The 26,663-nt window shown below is 52.5% G+C and overlaps 1 protein-coding gene across 4 annotated transcripts in view; it reads left to right on the top strand.

Annotated features, from left to right (window-relative positions):
• MYO7A (myosin VIIA) overlaps positions 1–26,663 on the top strand; it is a 106,132-nt gene that overhangs the window by 12,494 nt on the left and 66,975 nt on the right. For 2 of the 4 annotated variants that reach the window (XM_065944159.1, XM_065944158.1), the window contains exons 3-14: positions 3,555–3,668; positions 7,714–7,866; positions 16,553–16,737; positions 17,396–17,517; positions 17,615–17,757; positions 18,017–18,130; positions 19,489–19,642; positions 20,364–20,440; positions 20,906–21,025; positions 21,742–21,884; positions 22,868–23,078; positions 23,468–23,603. In XM_065944159.1, the coding sequence (XP_065800231.1) occupies positions 3,555–3,668; positions 7,714–7,866; positions 16,553–16,737; positions 17,396–17,517; positions 17,615–17,757; positions 18,017–18,130; positions 19,489–19,642; positions 20,364–20,440; positions 20,906–21,025; positions 21,742–21,884; positions 22,868–23,078; positions 23,468–23,603 (1,672 nt within the window). Of the gene's footprint in view, positions 1–3,554; positions 3,669–7,713; positions 7,867–15,211; positions 15,230–16,552; positions 16,738–17,395; positions 17,518–17,614; positions 17,758–18,016; positions 18,142–19,488; positions 19,643–20,363; positions 20,441–20,905; positions 21,026–21,741; positions 21,885–22,867; positions 23,079–23,467; positions 23,604–26,663 lie in introns of those variants that run through there. The other 2 variants (XM_065944157.1, XM_065944160.1) reach the window with 2 other exon arrangements.

Here is a 26,663-nt window from a genome sequence, read left to right as displayed (position 1 = left end):
CCACCGTGGAGAAGCTGTTACTTTCTCCAGTTTACACAGCCACACAGGGGCAGGAGTCTCACAAATGGAACTTTCGATTCCAGGAAAGCTCCCTAATGGGGTTCTCCTGACAGTGTGGTGGTAGGGTTGTAGGAATGGGGCCAGATGCAGTCACGGGCTGCCTGGAGTCTGGCTGTGGGGAGAAGCCAGTGGGGTTAGACCTGAGCCCAATGCTCCTTTTCTGTCCTCCTGCCCCTCAAAAAAGTGTCGTGTTCTTTTACGTCTTCCCTCCTTTCCTCCTTCCTTCACCCATCAGCATTTTCTGACCCACCTTGTTTTGGGATCTGACTCTGCCCTGCAGTTGTTTGCAGTCTCATGAGTAACTGATTTGATGAGTGGCCAAATTACTTTCTCTGGGCCTCAGTTTCCTCATTTGTAAAATGGGGACCCTTGCAATCCAGCTGCATTCTCATGCCCCAAGTACTTTCCATGGGACAGTGGGAACTGTCTTCTCAGAGGTTCTCAGGCCCCTGAGTCCTCTTGGAAGCCTCTTAGCTGCCGTTTTTGCTTCTTTCCTCAAGTTCAGATCAAGAGAAGAGAAAATCAAGTCATTGCCCTCCTGGTGACAGTCCTTGGCTAGGAGGCTTCTAAAGTCACTTCTGTTTGCTTTGGTGCCCCCAGCTAGAGCTTCCAGTTTGCATTTTGGGTCCACTAAGCGTCTCGAGGCAGGAACCCTATTCGTGCTTCCTATTCTGCTTGCAGAACTGGGCTCAGGGCGGGGACCTAGGGTGGGGTGGTTGGGAGATAGGACTGGATTTGGAGTTTGCCAGTCTTGGGCTTCATTCCTGGTTTTACCACAAAACACCTGTGTGACCTTGGGCATGGGTCTTGACCTCTTTGAGGAGATAAAGTAGAGGTGGAATCCTCTGTCGAAGCATTGTCATGAGGTTCAATGAGATGGTAAATTCCAGGGAAGCGTGTCAGTCACTACCTGGCCTGCTGCAGGGGTATTAGGTGTGCAGAGAGCAATGTCCTGCTGCCACTTCCCACCACTGCCAGCCTCTGGGAATTAGGTAGTCTCTCTTTTTCTCTCTCACACACATGAACTCCGTCACATGTTCCCTCCTACACACTCACACCCATGCTCACACACACACACTCTCACATTCTGATTCTCTCTCTCATTGAGAGAAAGAGTTTCTCTATGTTTGGTTCTGGGGAAACACAGATGGAAGACTCAGATCAGCCCCACCCTCATGGGGCTGCAGGCTAGCAGAGTGGGCACACACAATGATGACCCAGCCTGGTGCTGGCGGTAAGGGGCAAGCCCAGGGGCCCTGGAGTCTGGAGGAACTCCTGGGTTCTCTTCTCAGGATGAAGTTTTTTAAAATGTCATCGTGCTATCCTCTCCTGCTTTAAAACCTTCCAATAGCTTCTTGTCCTACTTAAAGTCCAACTTCTGTCCATGGCTCACGGGGCCCTATGTGCCCGCTGCCCACATTCTTCAAGTGCCCCCTCATCTAGCATCAACCTGGGGCTCCCCTTACTAGACCCTCTGCTTCCCCTTCACTGCTCTGTCCCCAGAGTCTGGAATGAAACTGGCCCGCAGCAGGCTCTCCACAAATGTGCTCTGAATGACTGAACTAACTCTTCAGTGGGTGGGAAGGAGAAGGAAGGAGATGGGGCAGTGAGGAGGGGTTGGGAAGAGTTGCTGTTTGCTCTTAGATAAATGTCCACTCAGTGGAAAGATGGGGTGGGGAGGGGGGGAGGTGGAACAGAACAGCCTGAGCAGGGGTGTGTCCGGCGGTCCTGGGTCAGCGCTTAGGGCGAGGAGTGTGGCAGGAAGCACAGCTTGGACTTGGGATTGAAGCAGTCAGCAGCACTAAATAGGGCAGTTTATGGGGAACAACCATAAGGCCTGGGCAGCAGTAGATACTCAGCAAACACATGAGTTCTCCTCTCCTCCCAGAGGCTTTCCAAACTTTCTTAGTTTTTTTGGGAGAAAGCTTGGGTTTGCAGCTAGCCTGTTTCTAACACGTGCTGACCTCCCATGAAGGGAAGTTCATAGTGTCAACTGGGGCTGAAAAGTAGTTGGTTCTGATGGGAACAGGAAGCCGAAACAGTGACAGGTTGGCTTTGGTACTCAACGAGCTCACCCCTCACTGAGGCATGTGGAAACTGAGGTTCAAAGCAGTGAGGGTCTTGTCTGAGGTCCCAAGCAGGTCCCCAAACCCAGTCTCATAGCCCAGAGCTATTTCCACTGGGCCATTCCCATGGGCTCATTTCATTGTGAATCAATTTTAGCAGCTGTTACGGTTCTAACTGCCGCTTGATATTTTTATTAGAATGTCCAGGTTCTTTAACCCTCTAGGGAATTTGGGAATCACCCAAAAAGAACACTCTTCTTAAGATTAGAATAAAATCCAAGCTTTTACATCCAGGTGAATAAGAGTCTATGAGTCCTGGTTCTTCCCCACCTCTCTCCTATCAGTCCTTCCTTCCTGCCTGAGGGCCTTTGCCCTTGTCATTTCCTCTGCCCAGATTTCTACCCTTGCTCTTTCCTCGCCTGTCTGCTTCTTACCCTTCAGGTCTCTGTTCAGAGGTTTCCTCCAGAGTGGCTTCCCCAGCTACTGAATCTCCGCTTGGCTGGCTTGGTCATTCTCCAGCACTGGGGTGCTCACTGTCATCACCACACTACAGCCATCCCAAGTGACTGTGACTTGCTCAGTTTTTTGTTTTCTGCCTCCTTCCAACCCGAACGTTCTTCCTCAGTTTGTTTTCTGGCTCCTCCCAACTAGAGTGTGGACTCCACGCTCACTGCTTGATCCCCAGCATTTAGATCCATCGGTGCCTTGTACCCAGTAAATGCTCAGTACACACGTGTTTGACACCAGTGCTGAAAGGTGGTTCTTCTAAGTCCTTTCTCTGACTCTGGGCTGTAGATGTGGCTTCCGTGCATGCTCACTGAGCGTGTAGTGAGAGCCAGGCCCTGTGCCGGATGCCTCAAGGGACACAGATGTGATGCTCTGCCCGCCCCAGGTCGGGCTGTCCCCACAAGCCAGGGGACAGTGTGGCTGATAGCGATGTCCGCGTGTGTCACGGGGCCCAGCAGTGTCATGGCAGGGAAGTCATAGCTGTGACTGTGAGTGTTGACCTTGGAGGTGATGGAGGCTGTTTGAATGTCCGGGGGAACGCCTCCTTTAGGACGGAGGGGAAGTGGTTTGGGTGCTTCTGTGTTTCTGCCTAAACCTCAATGAGTCTACTGTACCTGCCTGTGATGTAGAGCCTTGGGGAGAGCTGGGCTTCAGCCAGGCCTGGGTTTGAAGCTGCCCAGCTGTGTGGTCTCAGCTGTTCCCCTCTCTGAGGCTCTGCTTATTCATCTGTAAACTGGGGACAGTCACGACACTGTGTAAGAGCCCAGCCGAGGACCAGGCACCAGGGCTTCCACAAGTGCTGGCTCTCTTCTCTCTCCTGTGGTTGGCTCAAGAGCCGCTGGTGGTGGGGGTGGGCACAGCACTCTTTGGAAGGCGTTCCTGATGGCCCTCTCTGCTCACCTAGGACGCTCTCACCCACAGGGCGACTACGTCTGGATGGACCTGAGATCTGGGCAGGAGTTTGATGTGCCCATCGGCGCAGTGGTGAAACTCTGTGATTCTGGGCAGATCCAGGTGGTGGACGATGAAGGCAATGTGAGTAGCCTGTTACCATCCCACCCCCGTGCCTTGACAGACACAGGCTGACAGTGACCTGATGCAGGGACCTAGCAGGGGATGCAGGCCTCAGGGGGATGGAGACAGCTCCTGGGCCCCACTTTTGCCTCTCAGAACTCCCTTCCTCCATGGAGCTTTCCCGACAGCCCCCGTGAGAGGGGACCTCCCTTTCTGCCCTAGGATATTTGTTCTAATTTCCATGAGTACTTCAGTCCATTCTGCCTGGTATTAGAGATCTGCGTCTGTGTGGATGTGCAAGTGTATATGGTGGGGGCAGGGAGGTGGTACTAGGCTGGGAGCTCCTCAGGTTCAGGGATGCTTTGGGGTCAGAGAGACTGGATTCAAATCCCATCCTGCCCACTTGATGCCCAAGCTGTGCAACCTTGGCCAAATCTCTTTCCCTTCTGAACCTCAGTTTCCCCTTCTGTAAAATGGAGATAACTGTCTCTAACAACTATCTCACAGGGGTATTGACTCATACGTGAGATCACACTTGAATGACTCAGAAAAGAGAGAGGTGCTCTGAAAACAGCCAGTCTGGTTCTGCGGGGTTACAGCATCAGATGAATCCACTGTCCACCCCAGTGCTGCCTGGAAATCAGTCTAACAGTTGAACCCTTTATCTCATGTGACCCTGAAGGAAAGGGACACAGAAGTATAAATTTCAGAGGCAGTGAGAGTGGGGCCTTGGAGATGGAAGGAAAGTTCTAAAGTCAGGGTCCTGCCTTAGAGAAGTGGGTGGGTGGCCCAGATGAGGGGAAGCCTGGACATGTGTTCGTGGGCATGGCACACGCGTATGTGGTGGGGGTATGTGTAAATGTGGTGTGGAGTACAAGGTTGTGGTTTGGCAGAGACGTGAGAGACTGGGGAAATTCAGTTTACCATAATTTGGGTTGTACCCAATGCTGTGAGTGGCGCTAGGGACATAGAGACTGTCCTGTCTTAGCCTCTGAGTCTGATGGACATGAAAGGGTGCTGTGACTTGGAGAAAGAAGGCTCTGTTGCAAGTTGGGGCGGGCTCAGGACCCTGGAGGCCCAGTAAGGGTCATGGAGAAGGTGGGGGCATCACTATTATCTTTGCAGCCTCCAGAGACACCAGCCTTGGGGTTTGCAAAGCCTTTTGACCCAGGTTCTGTCTTTAAGTCCTCACAGTGTGTGTGAAAGGCAGAGAGGACAGCCTCTGTGACCTCAAGGGGAAACTGGAGTCCAGAGAGGGACCCCACGCCCACTTACACAGCTAGTGAGGGGTGCTGCCATGAGGGGACGGGATCCAGGGCCTCTGGCCTTTGTGTGTGTGTTTCCTCTCCCAACATCTCAGTGGCAACTTTGGAGCTCAGGTTCTGTTAACCACACTTTTGTCCCCTGGGCTTTAGAAGCAGAGTGCCTGCAGTGTCATCCCAGAGGCTCCAGTTCCAGGGCCCTCCAGGAAGCTCCTGTGAGGTTGCAGGCACCGAAGAGGCACCTGGGTTTGGCTGGCAGCACAGACAGGTCCAGGAACCAGCCTGGAACCCCCGGGGTGGGGCCCAGGGACTCTGCCTGCAGGCTTGAGTTTCACCTGGGTCATGTTGCATGTCAGATGGTGTCCCGTAACTATGTTACCAGATCCCAGAGATCCACTCCCACTCGCCCCCACGGAGGCCCTGAGATGGGGGCTGCAGAGCAGGGAGGAATGTGGCCGACTGGCTGGGAACAGGATGGGGCCTGAGTTTGCTTTGGTGGCGCTGGGCCCCGGGGGGCTTCTGGCCTCTTCTTTCACCAGCTTTTCCCACTCTCATTCCCTCCCCCTACTCCTCCTCCAAGCTATCATCTTTGACCTCTCTGCCACAGACTCCCCCAACCTGAGGCCAGGTGAGTCACATCTGGCTCCCTGGAGCACAACAAAGCTCTCCTTAGAGAAGTTTCTCTATGAAGATGTGCTGAATGAATGAGAGGCCATGGTTCCCATCTTCACTGAAGTCCTAATGCTCTGCTTTTGTCCAAGCTGTTCTCATTGTCGGACATACCCCTCCTTCCCCTTCTTTGCAGAGCACATGGTCCTTGTCTCTCTGAATTCATTGCCGGGGCAGCTCTTTCCCAGATGTATCCCTAGGCCCTCTCTGTCTCTCACTGGTTTGCCTTCAGGGCCAGGCCTCAGTTTCTGCCCTGGTTACACTTTGGTCTGTGTCGTAGCTGTCTGTGGACATTGACCTCAGCTGGGTGACTCTCCATGCAGGAAAGGAGTGGGGAGAGGCTCAGCTCTGCCATTTAACTGAGCAGAGCACTTTACCTCTCCGATGTACCGCCTCACTGTAAAACAGGGCCAGTAATTCCATATTAACATTAACATTGCATTAACATTAACATTGCATTAACATAAGATGCAATGTTAAGAGGAACAAATGAGAATATACATCTCTTTTGCAACAAAAACTAGAAGGCGTTAAGAGTAATAATACTCGGGACTGGTTGATCAGTTACCAGGTACCAGGGCTTTTTAGACCTGGCAGGAGTGAAACAAAAGTTGACCATTATCATATCTATTAACCCTCCCAACATCCCTAAGAAAAGGGGATTGTTATTCTCATCCCCATTTCATAGATGAGGTCGTAGAGGTTCAGGGAAGCAAACTGACATGCACAGGGCTATGGGTCTTGCGGAGGCTGAGCTACCTCTTAACTCTGGGCTGAAGTGTCCTGCAGAGGAATTATGGAAACAGGCTGGGGTCGAGTGGGGAAGGCAGACAGCCTGCCTGGCATCCTGTCCCCTCTGACCCAGGCTAGGGCCTAGGACCAAATAGGGAAAGGGAATTTTCCAACTGTATCAACTTTTATCAAGAAATGGGGTGGAAGAGAGGAATGTTCCATCTGGGATTGGAAAGTCTAGGAGGGTTCTCTGATCTCACCATCCAGCCCATTCACGTCAGGGCTGTGTGAGGGCCTGACCTGGAATGCAATGCCCCTGGCCCAGGAAGTGCCTTGCAATGCCAGGGAAACTGGAGTCACTGGCAATGGCTAGCCTGTCCCTGAGCTCTCCGAGGGCCTTGGTCTTCTGATCCTGTTTTCTCATGTGGAGTAAGGAAGCAGGAATAGGGGACTTGTGGGGTCTCTCCATGACTAGGACTTGGCTTTTAATTCAGACTTGGTTCCTAGTAGTCAGAAGTCAGCCATCTGTTCATCAGGGATTCTCTGCCCCGACTTTGTGCCTGGTCCCTGTCTGAAGCACTGTGAACCAGGCTATGGCAAACATGGAACCTAACCGCCCAGCCTTGGGGAAAATTGAGGGCTCAGGGCCAGAACCGTGTTCACACAATGTGACCGCTGCCTTTCAGTGGGAGACCCGGGGTGTGTGGGGGCTGAGAGGAGGCCCTGACCCAGCCGTGGGAACCCCGATTCCTGCCTGGTCTTCAGGTTCCTATGGTTCTAGCATTTGGGAATAGAGAGAGGGACCCAAAGGTCTTTGGAGAATTGACTCAGGTTATAGCCATACCACAGAGCACAGGAGCGATTCCCACTTCTCTGAGAGGTGAGGAATGTAAGTAGAGGGTGCTGGAGACCTCCGAGGGGAGGGGAGGATTCCAGCGGTCAGAGGACACCAGGGCTTTGCAAGCTCTATGCACAAGCCAAGGCTATTGCCCAGATGTGCAACCATCTGCCACCCCGTGGCGGCAGGCAGATAGTGCAACAGTATTGCACCATCTTAGTAACTTTTTGTACGACAGTTTACTGGAGTTTGGATTTGAAGTCAAGTCTAACTCCAATTATTACACTTTTCACTCCATCCCATAAACTGACTGGAGAGACTAATCCCTTTTATGTGAGGTCTGCAAAGAGAATTCCCTAAGAGGAGGAAGAGGCTCCATGGAGGGTAAGGGTGGGCGGTATCACTTTTACTCGTGGGAGTCAACCTGTTAGAACAGATAGTGTTTGGCCGTAGGAGAGGACGAGGCCCTTGTGGGGTCGCAGATATCTGGGATTTCCTTCCCTGGCAGAGTGTAGCCTGTGTCTCAGGAGGACAAGCTGACGTTAGCCACTATGCGTCTCCGCAGGAACACTGGATCTCCCCGCAGAACGCCACGCACATCAAGCCCATGCACCCCACGTCGGTCCACGGCGTGGAGGACATGATCCGCTTGGGGGACCTCAATGAAGCCGGCATCCTGCGCAACCTGCTCATTAGATACCGAGACCATCTTATCTACGTGAGTCTTGCCCGGGACCTGCCAGCCGCCCCGCCCACCTCCGGTTTTGTAGCCCTGCCCCACCCCGCCCCGCCCCGCCCCGCCCCGCCCCGCCCCGCCCCACCTCTGCAGCTGGCCTGCTGTAGGGACTCAGCCCTTGCCCACAGCCGCTCTGTCTGTGGCTTATCCTCACTTTTGGTTTGAATGGCAACCCCCTCCAGTATTGTCGCCTGGGGAATCCCATGGACAGAAGAGCCTGGCGGGCTGCAGTCCATGGGGTCACAAAGAATCCGACACGACTGATCGACTGACTCTTTCTTGTGTGGTTTGTGATTGCGGAACAGATAGTTTTTCCCACAGGTTCCTGTGCCTCTGTAGGGAGGCTGCTGAAACTGCTGGGAGACCAGACCAGTCAGGGGAGGGCAACAGGCTCAGTGCTTTGCCCAGGGATGGGGGATCTGCGGCTTTCCCTGGGTTTGCTGTGAGATCAGGACCTGCCATGGGTCTTTCAAGGTCAAGAGGAGGATGGGTTGGAAGTCTGTATCCTCAGGAAGGGGATGAAGGGTGGAACATGCTCCTGGATCCCCCAAAACCTTGAAACTAGAACCCGTCATACACACACGCCACACCTCCTCACCTTGAAATTCATGAGGACAAATAAAGAGCATCTCACTCAGCTAGGACTGAGCTGATTCCAAGACGTGACCTCAGAGACCATCAGGACAAGATGGTCCCATTGAGATCATTAGTCTAAAGATCCTCACACTTTTTGGCCTCAGGAACACCTTATGCTGTTAAATTTTATTGAGGGCCTCAAAGAGTTTTTGTTTATGTATGTTGTATCTATTGATATTTACCATATTACAAATTATAACCAGGACATTTAAAATTATTAATTCATTTAAAAATAACCACAAAAATCCATTACAGAATAACATAGCATATTTTTAAGAAAATAAATTTGTCAGTATAAAAAGATTAATGAAAAGAGTGGCACTGTTTTACAGTTTTTAAAATTCAAATATCTTTAGTATCTGACTTAATATTATGGTGGGCCAAAAAGTTTGTTTGCTTCTGTAACATCTTACATATAACCCAAGTGAATTTTTTGGCCAACTCAATAGAAGACAACATGATTCTCTGCCACACATCCATACTGATGTGATATTGCTTTGGCTGAAATGTATGAAGAAAATCTGGCCTCACAGATATGCTGATGGAAAAGACAAGGCTTATGGACTTCCTGAGAGGATCCTGGGGATCCTCAGGGATCTCAGCCTTCTCTGAGAATGGCTGATCTAGCCCCATAGTCCCATTTTACAGAGAGGGAAACTGAGGTTTCACAAGGCTGAGTTGTAGAGCTGTGTGCTGGGGTCACTGCATGTCCCTGGCCTGAGCAGCTCAGGGGCAAAGGAAGCCATGGGTGTACAACAAAGAAAGCGCTGGCGGGAATCCCCTGAGGCAGGTCCCCAGGCCAGTCATGCTCAGGAGAGGTGGGGTGATAAGTGCCTGGGAGAAGTGCAGAGCTGGTCACACAGGGTCTGTGAAAGGGAGGCCTCACTCCCAGTTGCCTTTCTGAATGCCAGGAGAGATGGCATTCAGGAAGGGGCATTGCATGATCAGAAGGCCTGAGGCAGGACCATGCCAGGCGAGTGAGTTGTCAGGACCGTGAGTAGGAGCCAGGGCCGGGAGAGTCTGAGGGAGCCTGAGGAAGCACAACAAGGAGCTCTCAGGGCCCCCCAAAGCCCCGGCAGTGTGGCATCTCAGCTCTTGGGGAGGACCTCTGCCAGCCTCCCCACTCTAGGTCCTTCTGCAGCCTTGGGCTCTCAAGCTGTACTCTGGCCCTGGACATGTGTTGATTGTGTAGGCAGAGACAGCAGCTTTCTCAGGAGCCCCTTAGTACTGACAAAGCCCCTTTTACTCCTTCCCTCATCCAGAGGGCAGGACATGATGATACCTCCAGATATGAGCAGCATCACCCAGACAGTGGGGTGGGGTTAGGACTTGAGCCCAGGCCAGAGAAACCCCACGTGACCACCGGTGTCAGCACCCCAGCTCTTGGCAGTTCCCTGCCCCTCCTCTCCTTGGATAGCAGGTGGACACAGGAGGGCCTGAGCTCTCTGTGACTGCTCACCCAGGCCGGGGTAGAGTCTGATACTTGGGTCTGGAGATGGGCGGGAGCCTGCCCACCTGCCTTCCCAGGGAGGCTGCTGCAGAGCTCATGTCCTGTGACGCAGTCTCCTGTTGGGGAGAATTTCACAGGAAGGAGCGGAGTGGGGGTTGTCTCCACCAGGGACCCCGCAGATCATGTCTAAGAATAACTCTGAGGCATGAAGTTGGTTATTTTGCACACAGTTTAGTGATTTTGCCTGCAAACTGGTTTCTCATATGTGAGGGAGTTGGTTGGTAGACTGATTCAAAGAACAAAGGCAAAAACAGGATCCAAAAGGGAGAAGAGAGGAAAAAACTTTACACAGTCTGGCATAAGTAAATCTTATTTTTATTTTTTGGATGTGCCATGCAGCATTGTGAGATATTAATTCCCCCACTGGGGGTCGAACCTGCACTCCCTGCATTGGGAGAGCCTTAACCACTGGACTGCCCAAAAGTTCAGGGAAGTCCCAGATCAGTGAATCTGGTTTGTTAAGTTTTCAGAGTAGACCAATTAGCTGGCTTCCCTGGTGGCTCAGATGGTAAGGAATATGCCTGCAATGCAGGAGACCCAGTTTGAATCCCTGGGTCGGGAAGATCCCCTGGAGAAGGGAATGGCAACCCACTCCAGTGTTCTTGCATGGAGAATTCCGTGGACAGAGGAACCTGGTGGGCTACAGTTCATGCGGTCACAGAGAGTTGGACATGACTGACTAATATTCTTCTGTGTGTGATCAGGGGGCAGTCAGGAAAGAAATCAGCCTGGACATTATGGCCTTACCTAGGTTGACTGTGGGATCAAATAAAAGAATTCCAGAGATTTATGGATTCTCCAGAAAACCCTGAGGTCTGTGCCATTTGCCTCATTAGAAATTTTGCTAGTAACCTTTCTGACTGATTTTAGGTGAGGGACAGGAAGTGGGGGTGGGGAGGGCATGGGGATGGAGCCCGGATGAGGTGTCTAAGCTCTCTTTCCCATTCAGAGACTCACAGTCAGAAATCCAGCCACAGCACCTGGAAGGTCCCCAGCTTGTGTAGTCTGTGGACCTAAGATTCGGGGTGTCTGTTGGTGCAGGGTCCTGCGCTCCAGAGCTGCAGGGCTCAAGGTTTCCTTGGCTTGCTGACTCTATGCTTCTGTGACTGAGTGAATGAAGTAGGATTAGACCAGGGCTTTGAAGAAGCAGCTGGGTTATTGTCCCACCCAGAAACCGTACCTGTCCCTAACCATGGCAACCCTGATCACTTCATGGCTTAGGTTACACTGGGTACAGCCCTACGCACCTGGGATTTCCTCAGATTACCACAGCCACTCATAGCTTTGGGCCTGGAGGAGGCTCTGTCCCTGACTGCCCAGGACTTGCCTACTCCAGCTGGTCTGCCCCCAGGAGCCTGAGGGACAGCACCCCAGGGCTGTAAGTTAACCCCAGGCACCCTAAGTGGGGCAGAGCCCTCGGAGGACCCCTAGTAACCTCTCAACTGAAGGAGAAAATTTTGAGCAGACAGCACTGAGACAAACATTCAAGTCTAAGGTCACAATATCCTGAGAATGTGGACTGGAATCCCTTTGACCAAGATGCAGTGGGAGTGGTTAGTATTTGTTAATTTCAAGTGTAAGATAAATTACAGAGTAATTTACAGTAGTGTTGTGAGTTCAGACTATGGTAGCATTGATTCCACCAAGTATCAGTAACTTCTGAAGAAGGGGTTATGTGCTTGTCCATGATTCTGCATTTGATCACTATATCAAATACTCATAATATATCAAATATACCAAAAGTCACAGTGTGCTTCTGTTGAGTCAGACAAGTACTTAGCATTGGGTTAGTAAACTTTTTTGTGAGATTGAGATGTTGGTTGCTTATAGTATTGATACTATATGATGAGTGAGGTTTAGAGCAGTTTTCTCTTAATCTCTACTATATATATCTGAGTAATATGGCAGAAATGAATCTTTTTGTTTTAGTGTAATTTTAGTGCCCAGGTGGTACTAGTGATAAAGAACCCGCCTGCCAATGCAGGAGACCTAAGAGATGTGGGTTTGATATCTGGGTTGGGAAGATCCACTGGAGGAGGAGATGGCAACCCACTCCAGTGTTCTGGTCTAGAAAATCGCATGGACAGGGGAGCTTGGCAGACTACAGTCTACAAGGTTGCAAAGAGTCAGACATGACTGAAGCACCTTAGCACACAGATAGGGCAGCATTTTTAATCTCTAAAAGAATACTACCATGGATAACGTTTATTGAGTCTTCAACTTCTGCTAGGCACTGTTGTAAGTATTTTACATGAATTAACTGATTTAATCATCAAAGTACCCCTTACGTGAGCTACCCTGGTAGCTCAGTGGTAAAGAACCCACCTGCCAATGCAGGAGATATGAGTTTGATTCCTGGGTTGGAAAGATCCCCTGGAGAAGGAAATGGCAACCCTCTCCAGTATTTTTCATGGGAAATCGCATGGACAGAGGAACCTGTGGGCTACAGTCCATGGGGTTGCAATGAGTCAGGCATGACTTAGTGACTAAACAGCAAACAGCAGCCTCTCATTGGGTGGTCCCAGAGGACAGGGGTCATTGCTGGGTCTTTCAGGGAACAGGTGGCAGGGCTGATGCTGAGCAGGGACTGGAGCTCTGGTCTGGGAGCTGGGAGGCCTGGATCCAGGTTTTGGCAGGTGGCCTTTGAGGAATCCCTGCCCATTTCTGGTCTCTGTCACCCCTTTGGTACAATGGGGTGGGTAGCTCTGTGGCATTGGTATAGTATGTGTATCTTGGTCTCCATGGCCTGCTAAGCAGAAGGCCCCAGGGATAGCAGGCCCAGGGGTTTCCCAGAGGAGGAGGTGGATTCCTACCATATCTCCTGGGGTGTGTCTCTGACCTAAGAGAGGCTCCTTGATCTCCACCTGGAACTTGGGGCCCCCTAGGGACCTGTGTGCTATGTCCTTGACTCAGGAATAGTCCTTATCTCTTCCCTACCCCAGCCCACGGCCCCACAGGGTGGGCTTTATCACTGGAGACTTGACAAAATGCCAGTATTGGGGAGTGGACATTAACCCTCTGTTTACCATAAAGCCTTGGAGAGACAGGGCCAGAGGGGCTCAGAGAACAGTGCCCAGAGCCTAAGGCGGAGGACAGGTGCTGAGGTGCAGAGAGAAGCTTGAGTCTCCTTGTCAGCAGTGGCCAAGCCCCTCACTTCTGCCTCCCCTGCCACCAGCCCCACAGTCTTGCAGGTGAATCCCTGAGATTTGGGGGAGTCCAGGTGGGGAGGTGAGAGCTGGGGCTCTGGTGCCAGGGTCCTTCCATTATCCCAATCCCCACTTATCTGCTGTGTGACCTTGGCAAGTCCTGCCCCTTCTTGGAGGCTCAGTTCTCCCATCTGAGAAGGAGCATCATAACTACACCTCACAGGGATCTTCCGACAATACAGAGAGCAATGGCCTGGGAGCTGCCAAGTCCTGCGCCTGGCAGGGGGTGTGTCCTTGTTCCTCTGCTGGTGTGCATCCTCTCTCTGAAGGAAGAGGCTTTTTCATATTTTAGTTTGAAATGGGTGCAGGTGCTACAGATTGGAAAGTGTTCCTTCTGCCACGGACACAACCATGCTACTAACTTCTTATCTATCCTTCAAGAGAAGGATTTTTTATATATATATATGATATCTGTGATATTAAATTATACATATAATTAAAATATTTTTCCTACACATGTGATAGCGTTGCTCCACACACTGTTGTGTGCTTTTCCACGAGCCACAGCCCCAGGCCATCCTTCCTATCAGCATAGGCAGGGCTGCCGCAGTATTGCTGACAGGTGTGTCCCCTTATGGGCTTCCTGGTGGCTCAGATGGTAAAGACTCTGCCTGAAATGCAGGAGATCCCCTGGAGAAGGGCATGGCAACATACTCCAGCATTCTTGCCTGGAGAATTCTGTGGACAGAGGAGCCTGGCGGGCTATTGTCTATGGGGTTGCAAAGAGTCAGACATGACTGAGCAACTAACGCTTGACCCTGCCTGTGCTCGGTCACCGACCTGTCCTCAGGGCCACCTCGGTCTGGCTCTGACTCCCCTGTTGACTGGTTCATTGGGTTTGAAATAGTGCGTCTGCCTCCAGCCTCTGTAACTGCTATTTATCCTCCCCAGCTGTCAGGGTGACCTTTTCCTAGCAATCTTCCCAAACGTCCTGCCCTTTCACGCCTCTGTGCTTGATTCCCGCTGAGAGCCCTCTGCCCGCCCTGCACCCTCTCCATCTCGCGTGCCTGGTATGAGTTCCCCTTGGCCCCAGGCTCTCCCTCCTGGGCACCCAGGTGTGGCTGTCGGCCTTCCCTTGTGCCTCAGGGAAGGGTTCTTGAATGCCAGCGCACAGTTAGCCTCAGACCACATGGCAATCAAGGGCCAAGTGGTTGAGAGCCATGCCTGCCATTAAGGAAATACTCAGAAGAAAGGAAGGTGCTTGTGGACAGCCAGCTCTGCACCAGGCACTTGGCAAAGGTTGTGCCCTTTGGTCTTTACAGCAGCCTTGGGAGGTGGGTGTTAACCATACCCGTTTTACAGATGAACAGACAGAGAAGTAGTTGATTTGCCACAGGGCTGTTTCTTTCTTTTTTTTTAAGTTAGATTTTTAAAAATATAAATTTATTTATTTTAATTGGAGGCTCATTACTTTACAATATTGTAGTGGTTTTGCCATACTTTGACATGAATCCGCCACAGGTGTACATGTGTTCCCCATCCTGAACCCCCCTCCCCATCCCATCCCTCTGAGTCATCCCAGTGCACCAGCCCCGAGCACCCTGTCTCATATGTCAAAACTGGACTGGCAGTTCGTTTCATATATGATAATATACACATTTCAGTGCCATTCTCCCAAATCATCCCACCCTCACCGTCTCCCACAGAGTCCAAAAGAGTGTTCTGTACATCTGTGTCTCTTTTGCTGTCTTGCATATAGCGTTATCGTTACCATCTTCCTAAATTCACAGGGATGTTTCTTGTGGCTGTCTCTCTCACCTGGGGACCATAATCTAGCTGATTCCCACTGCTTGGCAGGGCTGAGCTGTGGGGGACAGTGGCCGAGGCCCCCTGGGGCTAGAGGTTGACAGGTCCTGCTCTGGGGAGTCAGCCCAATGGACTCACCTGGGCTGTGTTGGGTGTTGCTGCCGGAGAAGATCCTTATCACCCCATTCCCACTGATGAGTTCTCTTTTTTCCCTACTTTCCAACCCCAGACCAACTGTGGAGGGCGGGTGAGTAGCACAGAGCAGGCTCCCGCCCTCCGCATGTGCTTGGCCTGGCAGCTGCCCTCCAGCCTCCTTCCCCATCCCACCCCATCCCTGCTGGTCAGGCTCTGGCACATGGTCAGGCGGTCAGGCTGGTGAAGCTCAGCTGCTTCTGGCCTGGGCTACTCAGAGGAAGAGCCAGGGTGCGGAGAGGAGGGTCCTCTGGGGCTCAGAAGGGCGGTGCCTGGTAGGACGGAAGCCTGGGTCTGGGCGCTCAGGCCAGGGCTGCCTTGCATGGCACGGCTGGCCCTGGGGTGGGCACTGGCCTGGCATGCGGTGCTGGCAGCAGCGCTTTCCCTGCATGGCCGCCTAGGGGCTGAGGCTGCCAGGGTGTGGCTGTGGCTCTGGTGTGATGCCCGCGGCCCCGGGTGGGAGGGGATGGATGGGGCTGGTCCCTCCCCTGCAAACTCACAACTTTCTTCAGCCCATCTGTGCTCATACTTCAATAGATCCATCACCAGTGATCGGCTGGGCATGACCTTTTACCGTTGGAGTGGGAAGTGGTGGGGGGCGGAGAAGGAGAAGTAACCCGAGGGCCTCACTGTGACCTGGAGGTAGGAGGACCAGGTCTTGTCCCCTGTGTGGCAGGATCTGGGTCCACAGCAGGAAATTTTGCACCCAGGTGCACTAACCAAGGAGCTTGAGGAGGGGAACCCCCCCCCCCGGAAGGCTCTCTGAGGTCTGTCTGGCCCCTGTGCCCACACCACCCAGGATGGCTGGGGGTGCTCTGTTCCCCAGAGTGCAGGAGCAGTGCTGCAGAGACGGGGAACCCACCCAGCCCCTTTAGCTCTTGATGGCTTCATTCCACTCCCTTCTCACCTACCCATCTCCTCCACTCTGGAAAAGTCCAGTTTGTGAATTTCACTCCCATAGTTTGAGGTGCAGGGTTTGGAGGCAAAGGTTGGGAGTCAGCCTTTGAGGATTATCTGGTATGAATTTTAAACTCTACCATCTTCTTTAATCTTCATAGACAGTTATATTATGCCCATTTTACAGATAAAGATAAGGAAATTGAGGCTTCGAGAGCCTCCTTCCCTCCCCGGCCCCCCTCTTCCTCCTTTCATCAAATGTTTCTATGCACCTACTCTGAGCCGGCCCAATGCTAACCTGAAGCCCGCTGCCTGCAAACCGCCCGCACTGCCTCCCCAGCTCATAGGGAGGTAGGATTCCAACACCAAAGCCAGTGCTCTGCCTTCCAGAGGGACAGAGTAGGGCAGAGCCTGAGAGCTTTCTAGAATCAGAGCCCCCCACATAGGAAGGGATGAGCTCTCTGTTCCTTGTTGCCCACAGACCTACACAGGCTCCATCCTGGTGGCTGTGAACCCCTACCAGCTGCTCTCTATCTACTCGCCAGAACACATCCGCCAGTATACCAACAAGAAGATTGGGGAGATGCCCCCCCACATCTTTGCCATTGCTGACAATTGCTACTTCAATATGAAGCGCAACAGCCGTGACCAGTGCTGCATCATCAGGTGGGCACCCAGCACCAGCTTGGAGCTCCAGGCTTAGCCTCTGGAACTCCTGCTCTATGCTCCTGCCAATGCCTCATAATATAGAGAATCACCTCCGCTTTCCCAGGCCTTATACCTCTATTGTCACCAGAGCTCATGTTAGCTTTCGATGCCAACCTTACTGCTGGCTCCTGTTAAGTTATGGTCAGTTGCAACCTCAGGCTCCCATTCTCTCTTGGGCAGAGGATAAAAGGACAAAGCATTGACAGAGCATCTAGTTAATGCCATGCTGTGTGGCAGTATGGATGCAGGGGAAGGAAAGTTAACCGAGCTCCTTTTACCTTCCCCAGGTTTGAAAAGTCCTTGAAAGTGAAGTGTTTGTCACTTAGTCATGTCTGACTCTTTCCAACTCCATGGACTGTAGCCCACCAGGCTACTCTGTCTGTGGAATTCTCCAGGCAAGAATACTGGAGTGGGTCACCATGCCTTGCTCCAGGGGATCTTTTTAACCCAGGGGTTGAACCCGGGTCTCCTGCAATGCAGGCAGATTCTTTACCATCTGAACCACCAGGGAAGCCCCCAAAAGTCCTTAGTTTCAGCCCGTTTTACAGTTGGGGAGCTGATTGGAGTAGGGCAGCAGCTGTAACAGGTCCCGCCTCTGCTTGTGTCTCCTCTGCAGTGGGGAGTCTGGGGCGGGGAAGACAGAGAGCACGAAGCTGATCCTGCAGTTCCTGGCGGCCATCAGTGGGCAGCACTCGTGGATTGAGCAGCAGGTGCTGGAAGCCACTCCCATCTTGGAAGGTAGGACTGGGGCACTCAGGGAGGAGCTGGCTGGCTGTGGGGTGGGGGGAGGGAGTTGACCTTGACCATGACCCGTGACCCTCTCCTACGCTTGCAGCATTTGGGAATGCTAAGACCATCCGCAACGACAACTCAAGCCGCTTTGGAAAGTACATAGACATCCACTTCAACAAGCGGGGCGCCATCGAGGGCGCCAGGATCGAGCAGTACCTGCTGGAGAAGTCACGAGTCTGTCGCCAGGTGGGCCCGAGCCCCTGCACAGGAGCACCTGACTCGGGGTGGGGAGTGGGGGGTGCACTTTGCATGGCCTTGCTTGTCCCTGTGTTCCTGCTTGCTTGCCTCAGGGCCTGGGATCCCATCAGGAAACCTACCCATGGGGACTTTTTCATGAAAGACACTTGTTAAAACAGTGAACTGTTTATAGTCTGCTTAATTGTCTGCTGCCTGAGGGCCCTGTCCTGCCCTCCCATCCCCCAACACCTTGTGCCCACGTTTTCAGGCTCCGGATGAAAGGAATTACCACGTGTTCTATTGCATGCTGGAGGGCATGAATGAGGAGCAGAAGAAGAAGCTGGGCCTGGGCCAGGCCACGGACTATAACTACTTGGCCATGGTGAGGCCCAGGTGGGCACCCAGGGAGGGGGACGCCTCTCCCAGCCCCTCCCCAGCTCCAGGCCTGGTGGGTGGGAACTTTTCTATGGGCCTTCTTTCATCCTCTGATGGGCACCAGCCTACCATAAAGCATGTTCCCCATGTGGGCACACACTTGCTCCCCCACCCATCTAGATGAATTCCCACCACAGACACTAGTGATAACGCTTCAGTTGTGTCTGACTTGTTGTGACCCCATGGACTGTAGCCTGCCAGGCTTCTCTGTCCATCGATTCTCCAGGCAAGAATACGGAAGTGGGTTGGCGTGCCCACCTCTAGGGGATCTTCCTGGCCCAGGGGTTGAACCCACATCTCTTACATCTCTTGCATTGGCAGCAGTTCTTTACCGCTAGCGCCACCTGGGAAGCCCACCACAGACACACACATTCCTAAATGTGTAGGTGTCCCAGACCCAGGGACACATAGGCACGCACGTGCCCACGTGTATACACACTGGGCCCTGCCTGCACACGGGTGCTGTGATACTTTAATCTTTGAGGTCGTGGAGACTGTGACCCCTGCCAGGGCCCCCCCAGGTCTGTGAGCACAGGCTTCAGCCTCGGGTGCTAGCTGGCTGCAGGGCCCTGGTGCCAGCCTCTTGCTGGGGTCTGGCCACCAAGGATAAGTGGGCCTGAGGCCGTTGCTGCCCCTCGGTGCCAGTGGGGGCCATGCACACAGCAGGCTGGCTTGGGGGGGCACTGGCTTCCTTTGCCCTGGGAGGAGCCCGTGCCTGGTTGTCTAGACCCAAGCTTGGCCAGCCACACGGACACAATTATGGGCTATAGCACATGAGGGATATGGGACAACGAAGGTGTGTGTGTGTTGTAGGTGTGACAGGCCTTCCTGGACACTTCCTTTAGCTGGCTGGCACACTTGGACACACGCACACACACATCTCATAGGCACACACAGTGGGGCAGAGCCCTTGACACCCTGCCTGTCTACAGTTACCACCCCACCTTCCACCCCAGGCTGCACCTGGTGAGGGGTTTAGGTCCCTGAGAGTGCGTGTGCACAGGGGGCGAGGGGCATGGTAAGACCTCGGTGCTGTGTCTGCAGGGCAGGGTGGCAGTGGCAGGTCTGGGATCAGTGACCTGGCTTCTCTCACTCTTGGGAAGAAGGGGCATCCAGGCTCCCCTGATGCGGGAATGTGTTCTTGAGAGGCCCAGCCGGAAGCTTTCTAGATTTTCTGGGGGAGTCCTAGGTGAGATCAGTGCCCAGAAACCCAGGCTGGCCTAGCCCAGGCGCTGCCTCTTTGGGGGTAACCTATGGTCTCTGTGACACCCTCCTGCTCCCCGCTTTCCAACTTCCTCCCACCAGGGTAACTGCATAACCTGTGAGGGCCGCGAGGACAGCCAGGAATATGCCAACATCCGCTCGGCCATGAAGGTGCTCATGTTCACTGACACAGAGAACTGGGAGATCTCGAAGCTTCTAGCTGCCATCCTGCACCTGGGCAACCTGCAGTATGAGGGTGAGGGACCCAGCAGCCATCTCTAGTGAAGAGGGAAGGCTAGCGAAGGAAACATGCTCACTCGTCCAGCACTTCTGGGGCACTGACAGTGTGCCAGGCTGGGAGGTGGTGCCAGGCTGTGGCAGGTACCAGGTCCGCTCTGCTCTTGCTTTGGCATCCAGCGTGGCTCCTGGGCCGAGTGAGAGCCCTGGGAAAGTTTGCTCAGTGAATGAATGAATGATCCCAGATCTAAGGAGCTCACAGTCTGATGAGTCTTGAAAGACAGAGACATGGAGCATGGGTGTGCTGAGCAGCAACAAGAGCTTGTGCAAAGGTCCTGGGGCCTGACAGAGTAGGGCACATTTGGGGAAGGGCAGATGGTGTCAGGCACAGAGCAAGGCAGGTTCACTAGGCCTGTGTCAGGAGTCCCTGATTACTCTGGGAGTCTGGAGTGGGGGTCATGGGAGGTGGGGGGGGGCATGATTGCCAGGGTCTGCTTACTTGGATGTCAGGCAGGGGGCCAGATGCTGGGCATTCCTGCTTCCTGCCCTCATGGTGCCCATGGCTCATGGAGACAACATTCGTCAGACAGCTATTAGCCCAGAAAAGCATTTAATCATGGTGGTGGTGCCCTCCGTGGACAGGGCAACCCCCCTGAGAGTGGGCAGAGCCACCCTGTCGCCTTAGGCTGTCCCCTGCCCCAACCTCCCTTGCCTGACACTGTGCCTGATGCCGCTGACAGACCGCACATTTGAAAACCTGGATGCCTGCGAGGTTCTCTTCTCGCCGTCCCTGGCCACAGCGGCGTCCTTGCTGGAGGTCAGTGAGAGCCTGCTGTCCCCGTCTGCTGTTCTTTCTCTCAGAGGGATGGTTTTGACTTCTGGCTCAGGGAGCTGGGGAGAATCCTGGGAGTTCAACACTGAGAACCAACCCGTTGTGTGCAGGATCTGTGCTGGGCATGGGGTCCCAGGGCTGGAGCAGAGCCCTAGTCCTCCAGGCTACCCCTGGAGAGGGTGGGGGTCTGGGGACCCTGAGCGGGTCAGTCAGCCTTTTAATAAATATATACTAGCCTCTGCCTTGAGTTGGAAAACTGGGATGAATAAAGTCAGAGTCTGAGCCAGAGAAGCCAGTGCTGGAGGGACAGGTGACATCCTGGGGGTGGGAAGGGGCTGTGGAGGACAGAGGCATTTGGGTAGTTTTGATGATTGGGGAGGATTGGGCTGTGGCCAAGGGAGGGGCAGGCTGGCGGGGGGCTGAGTGAGCGCCTGGATGTTGCCCCACCAGGTGAACCCCCCAAACCTGATGAACTGCCTGACCAGCCGCACCCTCATCACTCGCGGGGAGACGGTGTCCACTCCGCTCAGCAGGGAGCAGGCGCTGGATGTGCGAGATGCCTTCGTCAAGGTGGAGTGGCCGCCTGCTCTCCTTGCTCCACGAGAGGCTGGGTTGTTGATGGGCAGGAGCCGAGGAGCCCAGAGGGGAGGGATGTTAGCCTTGACCCTGCTCTGCCCTTGGATCTGGCAGCCACTGGCTCTCTGGGACCTGGACAAGAGTCTGCCTTCCCCCTGAGCCCAAGGGGCTGGGACTTGTGTTCTTCAAGGGCCCAAACAGCTCTGGTGACCTGAGGCCTTCCACCCCTGGCCTGCTTCACGCTGAATCATATTCACTGGTCATTCAGTCTGCTGCGCTATTCCCAGCCCTGTGGATACCCTCTCTGGTCTCTCCTTCTAAGGAAGACCCCACAGAGGGAATGGGCCAGGTGGGGAGGCCCCCAGTCCTGCCATTTTGTCATCCATTGAGCCCTTGCCCTGTGCCAGACCCTGTCCTGGGCTCTGGGACCTGGGAAACAGAGAGGGTTGGAGGGGTGGGGACCCAAACTTCCAAGGGAGGGAAGGGGAGGTTTCTTGGTGGAACTGATATCTCCATAGAGCTTTGAAAATCAAGCAGACATCATTCAGGCAGGAGAGGGTGCTCCAGGCAGAGGGAACAGCTGGAATAAAGACGTGAGGGTTTCCTGCAGCAGGAAGGGGCTGGAGTGAGGCCTCCGAGGCCCAGAGAAGGTCTCCGTCCGGCCGGTCTCCCTGGGAAGCTGTGACTTATGCAGCTGCCTCTCCCTTCAGGGCATCTACGGGCGGCTCTTCGTGTGGATTGTGGACAAGATCAACGCAGCCATTTACAAGCCCCCTTCCCAGGAAGTGAAGAACTCTCGCCGGTCCATCGGTCTCCTGGACATTTTTGGGTTTGAGAACTTTGCGGTGAACAGGTACCACGTGGGGCTGTGTCTTGTGGGAATTTTCTTCTAAAGTATGGACTTACAGATCACATCTCTCCCTTTAAACTGCATTTAGCTGGTCCCAAGCACATTCTTCCAGGCTGTTGAAAAATGTGACTACAGACATCCTGGGGGCCCTTCTGCTTCCTCCCCATCCCCTCCAGTCCCTGGGCCAGCTGAGGCCAGTGTGGTGGTGGGGCGAAGGCTCTTAGCCCATTGTGATACTCTTGTCCCCACTCCCCATTGGCTCATTTCCAAGCTGCAAGATGCCTCGAAGCAAGTGAGGCTGAGAATGAGCAATGTTTGAAACGGGGGTCTTGGCCTTGCTTGATGTCCCACCCCTCTTGGGGGTCATGTGAGGGGCAGATGGATGGAGCAGGCCCAGGAGAATGCTGGGGCTAGAGGCAGCTGGCCTGCCTCACTTTTTAGCTATGTGACCCCTGGTGAATCACTTCAATTCCTATAATGTTCAGATGTCTCAAAGCCCTCCCCCTACCCAAACACCCACCCTGAACACACGAAGTGTCAGTCATCTGGGAGAACGCTGAGTTGATGTTTCAGAGATGTCACCCTCAGGGCCTTGCTTGCCAGATCTTGTGAGCCCCCTTCCCATATCTGCTGATGGTTTGAGTCTTTGAGGCCCACCTCCCCAGTGCCTTGGCTCTTCCTCTCCTGGGTGCTCTGCCAGGGGTGTGGTGCCCATCGGCCAGCCCTCTCCCAGGGCCTGGTCATCCATCCTTAACTCTCCTCTGACTCACTCAGTGACCCTGGGTGGATGCTGTGCCCTTGCTGGGCTTCCATGCCCTCCTCTGTCATGGAGGAGGTTGGATTTAACAATACTTTTCCACCTTAGAGACTGAAAATCCCAGGGGCACACTGACCACCAAGCTGGGGTCACCCCTAAGTGGCAGAGCAGGGCCTGAACACCCCTCCCGCTACCCTACGGCGCCCCTGTCCCCTGCCCCTCCCTGCAGCTTTGAGCAGCTCTGCATCAACTTTGCCAATGAGCACCTGCAGCAGTTCTTCGTGCGGCACGTGTTCAAGCTAGAGCAGGAGGAGTATGACCTGGAGAGCATCGACTGGATGCACATCGAGTTCACAGACAACCAGGATGCCCTGGACATGATCGCCAACAAACCCATGAACATCATCTCCCTCATCGATGAGGAGAGCAAGTTCCCCAAGGTGGGCCTGGGCCAGGGCAAGGCAGACGAGACTCCTTCACCCCATATGATGACGATCCAAGTATGCCACTGGCGCAGGATAGGTGCTCCAGGCACAGAATATGTCTTGGAGTTGGGGAGGGGCTACTTGCATGATTTTAATCTTGGGAAATAGATTTTCTATACTGGGATGTACTTTCAAGGTTTTTTAATTCCAATTCACCCACTTAACAGATGGGGAAATGGAGGCCCAGAGAGCTCCTGTGTTGGGATATAAATAAAGGGAGGGAGGCTCTTGGGAAAGATAGAAGGGGGGTGAAATGACAGAGGGCAGGAGAGGCAATAGGGTCTGGTGGAGAGTGGGGCGGGGAGGAGAGGGAGAGCTTGATGGGTGCTCCTCGGTTTCCACAGGGCACGGACACCACCATGTTGCATAAGCTCAACTCCCAGCACAAGCTCAACTCGAACTACGTTCCCCCCAAGAACAATCACGAGACCCAGTTTGGGATCAACCACTTTGCAGGCATCGTTTACTATGAGAGTCAAGGTATAGGAGCGCCCCCTGCGGCTGGCTGTCTCTCTTTGCCTGTGTTCCCTCCCATCCTTCCCCTTCTCCAGCCCAGGATAGACACACCAGAGTGCTGAAATACAAAGAGGGAAGGGATGTTAGAAAACATTGGGTTCAGTGCTTTTTTAAAAAAATTTTTTTTAGAGTTTACAAAATTTTGGTAAAATATATGTAATATAAAATTAACCATTTTAACAATTTTTAGGTTTATAATTCAGTAGCATTAACCACATTCACGATACTGTGCAACTGTCACCACTCTCCAGAGTCTATCCATCACCCCAAATAGGAGCTCTGTATGCATAAAACAGTAACTGCATCCTCCCCTCACCCCCTAGTCCCTGATAAACTCTACTCTGCTTTCTGTCTCTTTGTATCTAACTATTCAATACCTCATATAAGTGAAACATACAGTATTTGTCCTTTTGTGTCTGGCTTATTTCACTTAGCCTAATACCCTCAAGGTTCATCCATGTTGTAGCACGTGTCAGAATTTTGTCCTTTTTATGACAATAATATTCTATTGTGTATACATATATGTACACACACACAGCACAGTTTATTTATCCATTTATCTGTTGATAGACATCTGAGTTTTTTCCACCTTTTGGCTGCTGTGGATAATGCTGCTGTGAACATGGGCATTGTTGTTCAGTCGCTAAGGTGTGTCCAGCTCTTTGCGACCCCATGGACTGCAGCATGCCAGGCTTCACCGTCCTCTTCTATCTCCCAGAGTTTGCTCAGATTCATGTCCATTGAGTCAGTGATGCCATCCAACCATCTCTTCCTCTGCTGCTTTCTTCTCCTTTTACCTTCAGTCTTCCCCTGCATCCGAGTCTTTTCCAGTGAGTCGACTCTTCACATCAGTTGGTCAAAGTATTGGTGATTCAGCTTCAACATCAGTCCTTCCAGTGAATATTGAGGGTTGATGTTGTTTAGGATTGACTGGCTTGATCTCCTTGTAATCCAAGTGAACATGGGTGTACAAGTATCTTCTTTAGTCCCTGGTTTCAGTTCTTTGTATGGGCTCAACACTCTTTTGCACATAAGGAGAAACTGAGGCTCAGAAGGACCAGTTAGTTTGTAGATCCCACAGCCTGTTGGGTGCAAAACCAGACCTAGGACCAGCACAGTTAGCCACCAAAAGTCTTTGAGCAACAAGACCGAGTTTGGTCTTTGAAGGACTTGCATCTTCTTTTCTCCTGGGAGATATAATTGGGCTCATTTTAAAGCTAAAAATGAGGAAGAAGATCAGAACATAGTTAAGTTTTTCCCTTTGGAATTCTCACATCGTCTGTCAAAAGCCCGCAGACTGCCCTTGCCAACTCCATCCCTCCCACCTGGTGCAGAGAGCTGACCTTGAGTGGGCATCAATTGTGGGATGTGTCTGCCCTAATGCCCTCAGCCCTGAAGGGTGCCTCCCACAGCCGAAGTCAGTGACATTGTCAACAAGCAAAGAGCCACTGATTTCATACTTCCTTGTGGAATTGGTCCAGAAAGCAGAGAGTGAATCATGCAACAGTTATGGGATCAGAGGGCCGTCAGCCTTCCTTAAAATATCACGTGTGAGATTTGAGCCTCCTGTTAGAAAGAAGGAAGCCAATGTTAATTTTGAAGGACTGTTGGGTAAACAAATGGGTCTGTTGTTTAGAGTAAGAGAGGGTGTTTTCAGTTCAGTTCAACTAACATTCATTGACCAGGGTTCATATTTCATACTGTTGCTGAGGATATGAAAATGAAAATTGAGTGAACTCTACTCACTTATAAAATTATAGAATCCTATTAGATCTAGAGGGAACAGAAGACTCATCTACTTTTATGGATTTGAAAACTGAGGCCCCAAGAGGGAAATGACTTGCCTAAGGTCACTAATCAGTTCTGAGCTGCTTTTAACAATTCTGTTGGCATTTTCTGTTCACAGAGCACTGTTTTAATTTTTTAGCATTTTATTTAAAACATAAATGGTTTAGGTGATCCGAAAAGAAGCAAAAACTCATGGGTACATCATGCTCATTCAAAAGATACAGAACATAATGCCCAGAAGGGGACTCTCTAGGGTCCCATAGTGAGTCTGTCATAGAGCTTTAATTTGTTGTTGTTCAGTCACTACTTTAATTTGTTGTTGTTCAGTCCAACTCTTTGTGACCCCGTGGACTGCAGCATGCCAGCCTCCCCTGTCCTCTACTGTCTCCTGGAATTTTCTCAGATTCATGTCCATTGAGTCAGTGATGCTGTCTAACCATCTCATCCTCTGCCACCACCTTCTCCTGCCCCCAATCTTTCCCAGTATCGAGGTCTTTTCCAATGAGTCTGCTCTTTGCATCAAGTGGCCAAAGTATTGGACCTTTCAATGAATATTCAGGGTTGATTTTCCCTAGGATTGACTGGTTTGATCTCCTAGCAGTCCAGAGGACTCTCAAGAGTCTTCTCCAGCACCACAATTCAAAAGCATCAATTCTTCGGTGCTCAGCCTTCTTTATGTTTTAATTAGGGCCCTCCAATTCCATCCTAGCTTCAGAACCCCCCTTCCAGTACTGAGTGTCTCCTGCAGCTCGCCCTTCCCCAGATGTCAGGTGGGCAGCCTCTCACTGGGTCTCTGTCCCTTAGCCAGGGCAGTCTGAGTCCTGGGGGGTAGGATGCTGCTTCTCTGCAAGGTTCCTCCTTCTCAGGCACCCGTCTTCTGCCCCACCCTATCAAGGACCCCCATTAACCAGCTCCTTAATCCTCAGGCCAGGGAATGGCAGCCCTCTTTGGAGTGTGTGTGGTGCAGGGAGCCTCCCTGGGCTGGTGCCTGGGCTCAGGTCTTAACTTCTGCCCGCAGCTTGCTGTGTGGTGTTGGACAGTTTGCTTAGCTTCTCTGAACATCGATTTCTTTCCTTGTCTGGGTTGGGGAAGATAATCTCCACCTCTCAGACATATACAGCGGAATTTGTGAGCGTTACAGCTGTGAGGGCAATATCCAAAATCAAGGTACTTTTACACTCATTCCTTTACTATTAGCTGGTGCCAAACAACCTTGCATTCTCTCCTAGCGGGCCC

Source organism: Muntiacus reevesi, chromosome 9 (genome assembly GCF_963930625.1).
Source record: "Muntiacus reevesi chromosome 9, mMunRee1.1, whole genome shotgun sequence".
Taxonomy (NCBI): domain Eukaryota; kingdom Metazoa; phylum Chordata; class Mammalia; order Artiodactyla; family Cervidae; genus Muntiacus; species Muntiacus reevesi.
This window is presented reverse-complemented; position numbering and strand designations above follow the sequence as displayed.